Source organism: Crassostrea angulata, chromosome 1 (genome assembly GCF_025612915.1).
Source record: "Crassostrea angulata isolate pt1a10 chromosome 1, ASM2561291v2, whole genome shotgun sequence".
Lineage (NCBI taxonomy): Eukaryota > Metazoa > Mollusca > Bivalvia > Ostreida > Ostreidae > Magallana > Magallana angulata.
In genome coordinates, this window is record NC_069111.1 from 54,963,165 (window position 1) to 54,978,340 (window position 15,176).

At 32.8% G+C, this 15,176-nt stretch overlaps 2 protein-coding genes across 3 annotated transcripts; both read left to right on the forward strand.

The window, feature by feature from the left end:
• On the forward strand, positions 1-4,514 carry LOC128159563 (uncharacterized). Its single transcript, XM_052822695.1, has 3 exons — positions 1-728; positions 2,436-3,807; positions 4,265-4,514. Exons 1-2 carry the CDS (start codon positions 8-10, stop codon positions 2,852-2,854), a joined length of 1,140 nt encoding a protein of 379 aa, XP_052678655.1. The 5' UTR covers positions 1-7; the 3' UTR covers positions 2,855-3,807; positions 4,265-4,514.
• A 174-nt stretch (positions 4,515-4,688) lies between these two features.
• LOC128156575 (complement C1q-like protein 3) lies at positions 4,689-9,257 on the forward strand. 2 transcript variants are annotated; one of them, XM_052818753.1, is made up of 2 exons: positions 4,689-6,413; positions 8,500-9,257. In XM_052818753.1, the coding sequence occupies exons 1-2, from the start codon at positions 5,684-5,686 to the stop codon at positions 8,913-8,915; spliced, it is 1,146 nt and encodes a 381-aa protein (XP_052674713.1). In that variant the 5' UTR covers positions 4,689-5,683; the 3' UTR covers positions 8,916-9,257. The 2 variants fall into 2 exon arrangements, with proteins under 2 accessions (XP_052674713.1, XP_052674723.1); XM_052818763.1 differs by lacking the exon at positions 4,689-6,413 and adding an exon at positions 6,451-6,667.
• The last annotated feature ends 5,919 nt before the right edge of the window (positions 9,258-15,176 follow it).

Below are 15,176 nucleotides of genomic sequence, written 5' to 3' on the forward strand. Positions count from 1 at the left end.
CCTTACCATGCTGTTCTACACCATCATCGGATGCCTTTGTGTAACACAAGCAGGTGCCATTTCTCGTCTAACGGACGCTGAAACTGAGAATGTCACCTTACAGGATGAGGCAATAGTAACAAAGACCGATGTTTTGAAAATTTTGTTGAACCAGGAGACTCTAATTCGAATGTCTCTGGTAAAGGACGTCAATAGTATTATGGAGGACATGTTAGAAGTGAAAGAAATGATGTCAACCAACAACATACGACTCGGTGATGTTGAGAAGGAAATATCAAGCTTAAAAAATGAGCTACAGTTGCTGAAAACCGAGAACCAGAAGTTGAAAGAGCAAGGCTGGAAATTTCAAGATGATTTCAAGACTAATAGCCATAAGTTCAATGAAATCGACCGGAACTTATCATATGACCGTGTTCAATGCGAGAAGAACTTTAATGATACATTTAAAGAATATGAGAAAAATACATCTAAGATTTTAAATTTCATAAAAGCAGAAGTTAGCGACCTGTCTGTTAAATTACTGGACTTAAATAAATATACCGTGGAACAGAACAAGTCGATTCCAAATCTTATAGAAAGCAAACTCACTGAGCATTCCGCAAATGTGAATAAACTTCTCAGTGATATAAATCAAAACTTTACCAGTTCAAAGGACTCTCAAAAACAATTATTGCATAACTTGTCTGCAATGGAAAATGACCTAACAAGCATCAAGACAATAATATCAGGTACTTTTACTTTTAAAAGTTTTTAATTTTACTTTTAGTCGATTGACTCGAATTATACTTAATGTTAGCAATTAAAGCCACTTGATCCGTTAATGGAACATACTTTATTGACATGAAATGATTTTATTTCGTATAAATTTTGATTTACCAAGTATGATTATCTCCTTTTTCTTACGTAAATTGATTGTAATTCATATATATCTCTGTAGAAACTGACAGGACTGAAATCTACACGCCCCGTATAATGACTGGTCGAAACCTTCATCGACCAAAGAAAAATCACAGACTGCACGAATAATCATGATAATGTCAAATTCCCTTTAAAGATACATGTAATTTGACCTTTTCCTTTAGCTAACGTACTGATATACATTAACAATAATTTAGTGAAGTTTACTTACTTTTTACAATCAATTTATTGAACGCGGGTTATGTATTTTTTCTGCAATATTGCTACCTTCATATCCGGCATGAATCACCAAAGAAAGCATTTTATTGATTAAGAGTTTACAATAATAGTTGATGTCAACAAAAGTTTCTCGAATTTCGAGTTTCTTGAATTGTGTTGGCGGATATTCTCTGATATGAAAAAATAAGGTTTCAAATTACCCCCAACCCCTTAACACCCAAAGTAATTGGTGTTTTAAAGAAAAGTTGGTTTCTATTTTGAGATAGGAATATTATACAATTATGTATTCATACCATTCATTAGTGGTTATTATTAATAATTCTTATTAACTTGTGAATGCATGTGTTTTGAGTAATCAAGAATAATACTCCTAGTGCAGTATTACTAAATGAATAATAAGAAACTGAAGGAATTCTTTATATTTACACTTCCATCAAACAAAAGCATATCTTTTATCTTAAAAAAAAACTATTTTAGTTTGAATGAATTACTATTTATTTCAATGGTATTTTAAGTTGTAAAAAATAAAATAAAAGAAGCTTGAACTTTTTCACCTTGAAATCAAGATGAAGCAAAAAATAATATTGAGACCTAAATATCGCGTCAATCGATGTTTATAAAAGAAAAATATAAGGACAGATCTAGATACTTTAAAAAGTGACCTAGCTTTGCATAAAGAGTAATAACAAAAAACATGGGTCGAATGAAAAAGGTCCTTTTAGGCATATTTACAAAGGTTTCGGTGAGAATGGAGTAATGAGATATTCCTCCAGATTATATTCTCTTGGTGCAATGAAGAGTTTCGGCGCCGACATTTAGGACCGCGTTTCCTTATCAAGTTAAGCTACGGGCTAATTGTGCAACGTTTTTGATCATTTAGACCGTTTAAATAATTTAAACTCCTTTCAGTGGAGTGTAAAATTTAATTGATACTGTTAGAATATATCAAGAATACCTACCATCTCTGGTTTAGAAGTTTCTCTCTTTGACACGAAAAAAACCCTCTGAAAACAATATATTGTGTACATACCGGAAGTACCGATTTGAGAATATTTCTGTATCTAAGTGGAGAAGTGAAAGGCTAAACTAAACATAGATTTTATAAGATATGAAATTTGTATTGATTTCCCTGAAATGTGTTTAAGCAGTGCCTAGAAACTTTCAATATTGTTTAATCTATAATACAGCATTCGAATTCAGAGAGAATGCTTCTTGATTCTAACTTATCAATCTGATATAGACATGGGGTATCATGCAATGATATTTCTCCATGTATATATCATTGTGTATTCTTTCAGAAATGAAGACAAGTGTGGGTTTCACGACATCATCTAGCAGCTGGTCGGGAGACATCTTGGTGTTCCCTCACATTGTCACCAATAATGGAAACGGGTACAATCCGAGAACGGGAAAATTCACCGCCCCCACGGACGGGACATACGTCTTTTTTGTTCATGTTAATGCACTCGGCAGTAATTTTATATATCTAGATATTGTAATTAATGGTTCAAGTAAAGTTAGAACATTGGCCCATAATTCTGCTCAATTTCGAACAGGAACAAACATGGCGGTTCTGCAGTTGGTTATCGGGGACTCTGTCTGGGTTGGTCGTTATAATGGACAAAGTTATTACACTCATAGCGTGCCTATAACGACTTTTTCGGGTTTTTTTGTGTTGAAAACTGAAATCGACCAAAAATCAATCCAAAGTATTTGAAATGAAACAGTGTTTACAAAAAACGATTTTGAAAATAATGTATAACTACAACTAACAACTATATACCGCTGGGAGACATTTATATTTCTTGTCTGCAATTGCTTAACACATACAAGATTAAGATGGAATAGGACACCTAAGATATTGACTAGGATGTCAGTTCATCATGATCAAAATGTAGTCGATCACCGCGCTTTCAAATTATGACATTTTGCAATATTTTACTATTTGATATATTTAATTTTTGCAATATTGTCAGTGGTCTCTGGCAAATAAAGTACAAAAAACTAGGACAGGAGATGTTAAAAATTCCAAAAGTAATAACCAGTGTCCGTTAATAAGCGAAAATTATGGTTTGTGTATAGCTTGGACAGAGCATGGGTAGGTGGGAACGGGGAACTGTGGGCATCAGTGGATCAGTACGAGGCACTATAAAAACCCAGGTCTAAGCTTGACCAGATGTTGCTGCCGTGAACAGGAGAATTGATCTACACTGATATTGCTTATTGAACAGTGAATACCGCCAGACATGTGAAGACAGGAACATCGATTGCATCTCACCTCTTGTAGGTAACAATTTAGAACTACGCGTACCAGGTCACATAACGTTTCTTGTTTAAGCCCCTTTCACAATTGCCACGCGAGCACTTTACAACACTTGGCGATGGGATTTTTTTTGGCTTCGTGCGAGCTATCGCATACGTTGCACGAGGTCTCGCATTCGTTTTTGTGGTTGCATCAAGTCTCCTCAAAATACTGGACATGCACACAATTCATACGCAATCGAATGCGATCTAAATTTCTGCAATGCAACGCACGAAATTACTACGAACTTTTTACAACGTTTTGTGTACTCGCAAGAGCGATGTACGACTTTTAAAGATCGTAAGATTAATTGCAGCTGTTTATGCATCTGTTGTAGGACCACGAGACTGTTGTTCAACGTGTCTCATGTAATCTTGCAACGTTTTACGTTCATTGCAAGTTTTATCTGTTTCAGTTTTCATGCTTTGCCACTAGTATATACTAGATACAGGGTTATTTTCACTTCTACTTAAGATTTTGGCTCGTCATGAAATCGCCCCAATAATGCTGTGGTAAAAGTGAAATAATATAAGACATTGGAATTCGCCAAGTCTTAATCCGTTAACTGACAAAAAGAGCGAAATAAGCGAAAATAAAGCGGGCGAATAGTTCGCTTATAAATTATACACTGTGTAAGGACATATGTTTCAGGTCACAATTGACCTTGATTTTGGCTGTTGCTTTCGTTATATTTTTGGGCGGTTTCTTCTTTTCAAGTACTTCTACCGAAGAGCGTCGGAAACGGGCGGGACATGTATATATATACCCCCTATGACTCGCACGAGCATTCCTACGATGAAACGCATGATCGGCCGAGCGCCGCAGTCCTATGGCATTGGCACACGTTCAATCGTCCGATCGTCTAGTCATTCGTGCGATCCTATCGAATAATCTTACAACACTCGCTTTCATTGTACAGCAGTCGCATCCAGAAGCAAGATAAATTGCAAGATTCATTGCGTTTACATCGCGCAACGGTTGCTCTGAATCTGCGAGTTGCGTACGACTAATTTTTTCATATGCGATTATTTTGGCAACAGTTTACGAACCATATCTATTTTTTCGGTTGCACGAATATTTTTGTCGCTTCTGCTCGCGCGCCAATTGGGTAAGGGGCTTTAATTGAAGTTGTAACAAGTATCTGTACGTGTAAATGTTGTTAGTCACATTCGAAAATTGAAAATTGTATGCGTTTATCTTATTGAAAATCTATATGTAAGATTTTATTTATCACAGATGAATAAAATAATAGAGCCATTGCATGTTTTGGAGGAAGCGATTCGTGTATTAGAAGGGGTGGAATTCAAACGTCAACGGGTACACGTACGTGTGCTTGGGGAATCACCTAAATTTTTCGCATATTATGTCATCAGTTTTATTATGATGATATCTCAAAATTTCATGCTAATACTTCAACATTACATACTGATACTTATTTAATCAACAGATGTGAAAGCAATTAATAAAGAGATGATATACGTGCACTAAATACTTTTTGAACTAATATGTAAAAAATATAACGAGCTTTGCCAACCAAGTAGAAGAGAACGCGCAGAAACTAAACATCCTAGACCTTATTCATACAGCGTCGAACACAAGATTATAATACTACGATATTGCGATGAATAAGAACGGTCTCTCTAAAAAGGTAAATTAAAAATGTCATTGCCATTGATTTTGGGATAGGGCAGGGTTTAATATATTGATCATTTATTCAACATATTCTAGATGAATGATAACTTAAATGAATATAAATGAATATAAACAAGCATATAACAAAAACTAGAAATGTTGATGTTTACTTTCTTCCTATGCATACAAAATATTTTACATGAAAGTTCTTCTTTAGCATTCAATTGTTTCAAATTACCTAATTTTTTGCTGCTTTACGAAATTAAGTTAGAAATTCTTTTGGGTTCTCAAATGTGGCTTCAGATGTTCGATAAACCCTTGTAAAATCTATTTTCAATTTATTGTTGCTTTCAAGTCTTCATTTTTAAAATGCCAGGATAATTTGATATGGTTTTTTTTCACTCGTTATTGATAGTGGGAGAAGCATTGGAATTTATTCAAAGATTATGAGGAAAAGGTTTTTCTATATGTGCGCGATTTTAGACGATACCGCATACCTTTCCCTTTTAGGGCAACTGTTTCTAAATGAACTTTAACCTTCTTAATAAGATATATAAATAAGCTCTTCACATAATTTCAAACATTACAACCGTTCTATATCCTTTCCCTAACATGCCACTGTACATCATCATCTGGTGTCTTTGTGTAATTCCAACGAGTGGATTCTCTCGTCTTACTGACACTAAAACTCAGAATGTCACCTTACGGGATGAAGCAGTAGCAACAAAGACCGACGTTTTCAAAATTTTGTTGAACCAGGAGACTCTGATAAGAGTGTCTCTGGTAAAGGACGTCCAAATTCTCATGAAGGAAATGATAGAAATAAAAGAAAAGATGACAACCAGCGATAAACGACTCCATGATGCAGAGAAAGAAATTTCAAGCCTGAAAATTGATATACATTCATTGAAAACTGAGAACCAGAGGTTAAAAGAACAAGCCGTGAAATATCAAGAAAATTTCAAGTTTATCGGTCAAAATTTCAGTGAAATTAAGCAGAACTTTACAAGTACTTCATTTCGCCGTGTACAGTACGAGACGACCGTGAATAAAAAAATTGAAGAATTTGAGAAAAATACACCTATGGTTCTATATTCAATTAAAACAGAGGTTGGCAACCTCTCTGTGAAGTTACTAGATTTGAATAAACATACCACGGAACTAAACATGTCTGTTTCAAAAATGATAGAGAGCAAACTAACAGAGTATTCTGTCAGCGTAAATAAATCTGTCAGTGAAATAAACCACAAGCTGCTCTCTTCAAAGGACTTTCATACACAAATGGTATACAACTTGTCTGCTGTGGAAAATGACCTAACAAACATCAGAAAAATGATATCAGGTATTTTCAACTTTTTTTATTGGTTAAAGCAGTTTAATCCGATTATCGGACATATCTTATTGTCGCTATGAAACAACGGTTTTTTCGTATATGTATGAAATAATAGATAAACAGTTGTTTCTCGATCATCAGTTGATTTGGCAAATATTCTATTATATGAATGAAATGATGTCTAAAATGCGGTTGCAAAACAAAACGTCCAGGAGTTCATGAGTATATTAAAATGAAACTGGTGATTTCGCCCCCTTGTCAAAGTAAGTTTCTATTTTATGTACATGTATTTATGCTCGATCATTTGGCAGTTCAAAGTAATTTCTATGTTTAACATCATTCATGAGCATGGGTTTAAGAGAAAATGTCGTTTAAAAAACAATGTACTTACTACGGCTAGTTTGCAAATACTGAGTAGCTTACATATGGTATTTGTTTGAGTGTATGTAAATAAATAAATACAAAAAAAAATTGTCTGGAAATGTCTGAATAAATTTTAGAATGTTTTGTATCTTAAATTGGAACATGAAATTATCTTTGGACAGACTTATGACGGTCAATCAAAAAATACGCAGTAAATCGCTGTCTTATATATATATTTTTCTTGAAAGTCATGAATAAAACATCATTTTATCCATTAACATATATTTTGTTATATGAAGTTTCATTATATTTGTTAAAAAGTATTTTTGTTACATGATTTCTAAAGCAGCATGTTTTGTCACAACGAATTACGGTAACGTTTAAAAATGAAGTCATGAAGAAACATGCACAGTTTATTAATACACCCAATCTTCATTCAACCTTTTATAAATTGTCTTTCCCTGGCATTTCAAAACGACTCTACAGAACTTGATAAGTTATTTGCTGACAATTGATCGTTTTGGGTTTTTTTTTTTTTACCGTGTATCTTTTCATTCTCGTAGGAAGACCCTGAACGTCATACGACGAAACTAATTCTTAACCAAATATTTGCAGATAATCTTGTTTCTTTCCGGGCTGTTTGAATGTTTGACGTCCAAACCGCAGTCAAAAACCATCTCAAAATTGTATGACAATAAAACACAAATACAGGAATAACTTTTGACATATTACTTGCGTCATCGTGCATCTTCAGTTTGCGTCAGTGTTTTCTTGAGTTAAACTCATACTTTTATCACTCCTCGCTGCCCTGTTAGTCAATTTTAATGAGGACTATCTGTCTTTATTAAACGATTTCTGTTCAATGAAACAAGATATCCCGCCATCAATTGGTACATAGAAAACCATTACAATGCTTGATTTGATGTTTGAATATTAATTGCTTTTATGCAAAAATTGCAGAAATTTGAGTTTCAATATTAATATAGTTTATTGTTTGCATAACACAGCATTTTTGCGCACTCAGTGAACTGGTTTGCGCAGTTTCAAACTTTAAATAACTCAAAGTAATAAAGGAATATATTTTATTGTATAGTACAAACTAACCGAAATTATTGCCTAATTATGTCTATTTGGTTTTATTTAAGCATGAATACCTATTTTCGGATGTCGTCGGTCCTGTAACACACCAAGCGGTTCAGACAAATTATATGTTAACATTCAATGTTTATATATATATTTTAACTTATATATATTTGTATAAAATATTTTCATATTGTCGTTGTAAGGTCATTATATACGCTCTCAGTCAGGGATATGAAACATACATGGAACAGCCAAATCAACTTATTATTTAGTTCGCTTCGGTGACTAAAAATTTAGTGCCAGAAACTTTGTAGAGAAAAATCTTTTTTATTGAGGAGTAGATATAATTTAATGATTCTTTTTCAAAAGTACATTCAAATTGGTCATGTAAGACTGAAAGTTTTATTTAATCTTACAAAAATAAATATACTCAAAATACGTGAAGACGTTTATATTTGTGCTCATGGCGCATGAATAAGCAAAGTGTATGCATAGAAAATTGAACGTAGTAGATTTCCACTGAAAACATTAGGGGAAATATACACTGAATGTAAGTATAATAATATGAAGATATGACAAAAGTCTTCAAAGTCTATTGGAGATAACTAACAATTATTTCCACAAGTACATATCAATGTTTACATTTCAGCTTCAAAGACAAGTGTGGGCTTCACAGTCGGGGTGACTAGACGGTCTACCACCTGGGCAGGAGACATCTTGGTGTTCCCTCACATTGTCACCAATAATGGAAACGGATACAATCCCAGCACGGGGAAATTCACCGCCCCCACGGACGGGACTTACGTCTTCTTTGTTACTGTTAATACGAACGGCAGTAATTATATATATCTAGATATTGTTCTGAATGGTTCAAAGAAAGTCAGAACAATGTCTTTCGATTCTGCTGCCTACTCCACGGGAACAAACATGGCGGTACTTCAGTTGGTCAAAGGGGACTCTGTTTGGGTCAGGCGGAACGGAGGAAGGAGTTATTACACAGAAAGCGTGCCCATAACGACCTTCTCTGGTTTTCATCTTAGTAATAACTGGCTTTTGCAAACCTGAAAAAAAGAGTATCTACATGTATATAATTATGTACAACTAATCTTCTTTATGACTGCAAACACTTGCTCTGTTGATTGTACGATTTGTACATCGGTTATACTTTGTACGAATGTAATTTATTTCTAATACTTGCCTTAAAATTATCTTTGTTATTGTAACCGTGTACAGCATTTTGTATATATACTAGTAGAAAGGCACTGTACCTGACGAAACCGAGTCTAACTATTATGAGTTTTATTTAATAAAACTATCACAAAAGGATATACAAGTAATATAAACATCTTGATTATTTAACAAATCTGTATACATGTAGTTCAATTTTTTGGTATATTAAATAAACACGTCGAGTTATCATTATATTACTGTTTTATCGTCATGAAAATTGTTTTATTTCCCGGGATATAAAGGGTTAGAAAGTTTGTGCTGGATCATGTTTTGATTTGAACATATTTTATTGTGTAAGTAACACAAAAGGATCGGAAACAAGTTCTTGCAACTTACAAGTTCCTCTCCTAATGATAATACATACAATATATACAATTGTCATAGTACATATGATATTACATGTTACTTATAGTTATTGACTTTATAATAATTAAATTCATAGACATACATTTACAAAGTAATTGCAAATATATAGTAGATAACGTTAATGTACAGTATAGAAAGCAAAAGCAAAAAGGAATTTAATTATTAAATCTTCCAGACTCATTAATAAACTTTTGAACTGCTGAAAAAATAAAGCAGTTTGTATTGTAAGACAAATTGTCACTACCCCAAAGAAGCAAATGTGAGTTAACTAAAATTGTTTCATCAAGCCTATTAAAAAGTAATTCAAAAAGATTGTTTCTTGCATTTACATAATTCTTGCATACAAAGAAAAAGTGATAAACATCCTCCTTTTGACCACAAATACAATTGGGTGATTCAATAATGTTTCTTCTATACAGATCATAATTCAAAATACAGTTGTGTCTCAACTTGGTATGTAAAATATTAATAGTGCGCTTACCAAATGAAAAATATTTTGGAGGTTGAGGAATACTTTCAGTAATGTTTTTCTTGAATATGTTGAGAGACGTTGCTTCCCTAACTTCTAATTTGAGAGAATTCCATTTCCGAATGGTGTCAGGTACAAAAGATTTTTTGTAAAGTTCTAATCTGCTGATTGGAACACTATAATTTTCGCTATTTCTTGTGTGATATATTGAGACATTTTTTGTTACGGGAGGAATAATATTGCTCAAGTACTCAGGTACTTGATTTGTATGAATTTTAAACATGGTTATTAATTTAGCCTTATTTCGTCGACTGACCAGAGATTCCCAGCCAGTTTCTGTGTAGAGAGAATCTGTAGATGCTAAAATGGGTAAACCAGTAACAATCCTTGCAGCACTTAATTGAACTTTTTCTAATCTCTCCATGTCAAACATATTGCAACCGTCCCATACTACAGAAGCATATTCAAGAACTGGTCTAATAAACGTGATATACATTTTTGATAAATTAGTTCTACCTAGAGTAAACTTAAGTTTTTTCAAAAGTCCTAATTTTTTGTATGCACTGTTTACTATATTATTAATATATTGAGACCAACTTAAATCATTAGAAAAAAGTAAACCAAGATGTCTGTGGGTTGAAACATAGTCCAGTTGACACCCTTGAAAAAATAACTTAGGAAATTCTTCTACATGTTTCTTAGTGAAAAAAACAGCTTTTGTTTTAGACGGATTAAATTTCAATAACCACTTGTCAGACCAATCGCTGAGAATTTTCAGATCATGGTTCAATACAATTTCAATGTTTTTAGTATATAAATCACAATGCTGTAATGAATTATCATCAGCATAAAGTCTACAAAATGATAACATATTCGTTGCTACATCATTAATGTAAATAAGAAATAAAAGTGGTCCTAATACTGACCCTTGTGGAACACCAGCATTGATACATAACGTTGATGATAACTTGTTTTTGTACATTACCCTTTGTGTTCTATCACTTAAGTAACTTTTAAACCATTGTAAAAGATGCCCACTTATACCATAAGTTTGAAGTTTAAAAATTAGGGCTTCGTGCCACACCCTGTCAAAAGCTTTAGACAAATCACAAAAAATCATACAACACATTTTCCCATCTTCTATACTTTTGACAATGCTATGATATGTTTCTAATAGTTGGAATACCGTGGAATGGCCAGGCAAAAAACCTGCCTGGTATTTATAGAATAAATTATTTTCGTGAAAGAAATTATAAACGTGCTTAAAAACTATCCTTTCCATAATTTTGCTGACACAGCTTAGCAGGGATACCGGTCTGTAGTTACTTGCAACAGATGGATCATCTTTCTTAAAGAGCGGTAGAACATGAGCTATTTTCCAATAATTTGGAAATGAATTTTCAACAAGTGATTTGTTAAAAAGCATACATAAAGGTTTTGAAATGGAAAATTTTGTATATTTCAACATTCTATGACTAATATTATCAGGGCCAATAGCCTTATTAACGGGCAAGATTGATATAATGTCAAAAACTTCTTGAACCTCTATGTGAATATCTGAAAAAAAATTATTACACATATAGTATAAATTTGGTAATGAACGATTCGCAGATTCAATATTTGAAATTGATGAAAAATATTTGTTCAAAGTTTCTGTTTTTTCAATATCTGAAAAGGCTAATGTAGGTTGTCCATTTTCAAAGAATTGCAATGGGGGTATTTCAGTTGTTGCTTTAACTTTGAATAAATCTTTCATCAACTTCCAATATATTTTACCATTCCTACTACTATCATGTAATGCAGATTCAATATTATCATAATAATTAGTTATAGCGTGTTTTTTCATATTATTTACTTTATTACGAACGTGTCGGAATTTTGTCCAGTCGGCATCATTATTGGTTCTTAAAGCTTTGTTTCGTAAGCGGTCCCTAATTCTCATAGTTTTACGAAGCATCGAGTCGTACCACGGTTTATCGCGGGGGCGTATGGTTATAGTTTTTTCGGGTACACATTCACGAACATATGCCATAAATGTTGAAGTAAACTGTGCAACTGCCGCATCAATATTTGGAGCGCTGTTAATTGTAATATCCCAATCGCAGTTGGAAATTAGAGAGTTTAATTTTTCAAAATCTGCATCTTTATATACCCAAATATTACGCTCGTATGCACGATTAAGTTCAATGTCGATGGAGAAGGAAATATAAATAGCCTTGTGGTCGCTAACGGGCGAGTCTATGTTAAGTACGCCGGACTCGTGTACCTTTACAGCCGGTGTTGACAAAACTAGGTCAATGAGTGTGCTCGAAGTGTTTGTGACACGAGTGGGTTCATTGATATTGTTAACAAAGTTTCCGTTGGACATAATATCGTGAATTACATGAGTTTGTGGAATACTTAACAAATCAACATTTAGATCGCCTATTATAATGATATTGTCTGTGATTTCCCCGCTGGATCATGTATGATTGCGCCCATGAGAAAAGTGTGCTAACGGGATTTATGATAGATCTGACCACCCTCCGACCGAAATTATCACCTCGTAATATTCAAAGGTGGATTCCTTATAACTTATATTTATATCCAATTTATTTCCAATTTGTACACTTTAAAAAGGTTCGCTTCTTAGGTTTTGGGTAGCCATTTTGGGTCACACGTAGTCTGAAAATTTTGCATCGCATATTGATTCTAGTAGTATATCTATAGTGTACAATGCCAAATAAACTTTATTAAATAAATTGTTTTAAAACAATTACATTTTTACAGAGTTTAATAAGGGACTAAATTTTATGGCGGAAGGTTTTCAAGACGGAAATGAACATTATTCATAGTTCAATAGTTTTAGAGTACTGTTACTTTAACTTCATAATTTTCAGCGCAGACCAAACTGCTAGATAGTTTTTGTATTTCGGTATATTCCTGATGTTCTAAAAAAAAAACCATTAAAACCATATTTTGATATTTATAATAATGAAGTTTTGCATATTTACCTTATATTTCATAGTAGTTAAGAAAAAATTAACTACAATTTTGGCCTAAAGGTATCTTATTTTCTTCTATATCTCAAATTTTTGATATGTAACCACCACTTATGTTACTTTTAAATGAGACATTAAATGTACATGTATGTCTATTTGTATGCAAAGTTTTTGAAAGATGACATTACTATATATCTTTTTTTATTTGCCTTATAATTTGGTTACTCCAAAATATTGTAACATATGTTGTTGTGTTCATTATGTACTGGCTTTTGAAGCCAACAGTTAAGCAAGACTTTTTAAACTTTGGCTTAGATTTTATTTTTTATAGTCACTACATGTGCTCAAATTCATATATAAAATCATAACAAAAAATAGTTCAAACTATAAATATTTGTTTGATTTCTTCAAATAATTAATTTCCATGGCCATTTTAACAAAAATTTCAGGAAAATTATCATTTCTGTTTGGGGCCCCATAATTCCAAAAAACGGCATGTGACATGGGTCCCAAATAAAATAAATGAACATTTTAGGTCCCCATCTTTATATCCAAGTGGTTTTCGGATGATTGACATTACTATTATTTCAGGTGCTAACCCCCTTAAAACAACATTATTTTAAAACCACTGTTTTTCAAGTAGCACATGCTGTGTATTACTACGCGGCGCAACCAATGCCGTTTTTCGATTATGCTATAAGACACCCACATTTTTTGTCACTCATGTTTCATGAAGTTATTAGGTTTTGGGGTTCAAAATTGATTCGTAATGTTATCACAGACAAAGACAGTTGAAAATGTAAATATTTGGAAATAAATTATGTCAATATGTCAATCAGAGTTAATAATTACAATATGCAACTCAGATTTCGAGAAATATTCTTCACTTATCAAATATAGACTACATGTGACATCCAACTTTCAACTTCCAAGATGCAATTGTTTGTTTATTTGCAGCCTAGTTATGCTCTTTTGCGAAATATGTATGTTGACATACAGCATACATGTATCTCTGTTGACATGCAGTTATCTTTTTTGAATTACTGATATTGGCATCATAGATTTTCAATACTTAGCGATAAAAATTACACCTTATAGGAGCCTAGATGCTAATATAAACAAGCTGCAAAACAAGATTCGATTCATTTCACGTTGACATAGTTATCTAGCATGTTAGTTTGAGCCGGTCCTATGATAAATATTTAGGGTTTTTATGTTATGGGTTGATACCACCAGAATATCAGGCAATATTTTCTTTTCTTATTTGTTGTTAAATATATTAAAAACTGAATATAATTAGAAATTGTGCTTTGTCAAACTCGTATTATAATATATTTGAATAGATTTAATTGGGAAAAAATAAATTCAAAATTGTATTTCACGACTAAACCGAACGTTCATTTGCGCCATCTTATTCCCCCATCTTCTTTCTTTGTAATAGAACATATAAATGAATTGCCTTTAACGAATTAGAAAGCAATATCGGTATTAAACAGTCATGGAATGCAATGGTATGCTATGAGATTTGAACTAAAAACAACCCCATATACAGAAGTGTTCCAAATTTTTCGAAGTACAATATTAGTTTACCACTAATCATCTGCAATTAAAACATTTATTCTTTGAAATAAAATCATTAAAAAAAAACCCAATGAAGATCATATTGTATAGTATGCTATGGCATAATATGACGAATGAGTATGTATGTCAATTGACAACATGGATAGGCCAATGCCTCTTCTTTCACACCTTTTAAAACTTTTTTTCTGGTTTCCTTATGTGATGAAAGCTAGACGAGTGTTGACTAGTAAATAACAGTGAATTTAAAAGATTGTATAAGAGTAAAATTGTACAACTTTTCTCTTTACAACCACCCAATAATCCATAACAAATGTTGCTGATATGTTTTTCTTTGATCGTTAAAGTATACACGGAAAAAGGATCACTTATTCACATGATAAACTTAAGTAATGGATAATTTATTCAACGGTTACAAAACTTTTATCAGCTCTTGGTTGAAACCGCTGGACGACCAAGTTGAGCATAACGTGTGCATGCATTGAAGCCTAAACTTTATGAGGAAAGCGTAAGAAACATCTATTGATTTTTCAGTAGAAATCCAATACCTAGCCGAGTGTTCAACACAGCCAATCCTTTGTGTATGTTAAACTTGTGATAAAAGAATTCGATCCCGCATAGTAAATCTTTCTTTCGAATTTTACAACTATAACGAATAAAATCAAATTAATAGGAAATTATTGATAGTTATCGAAGATTGTT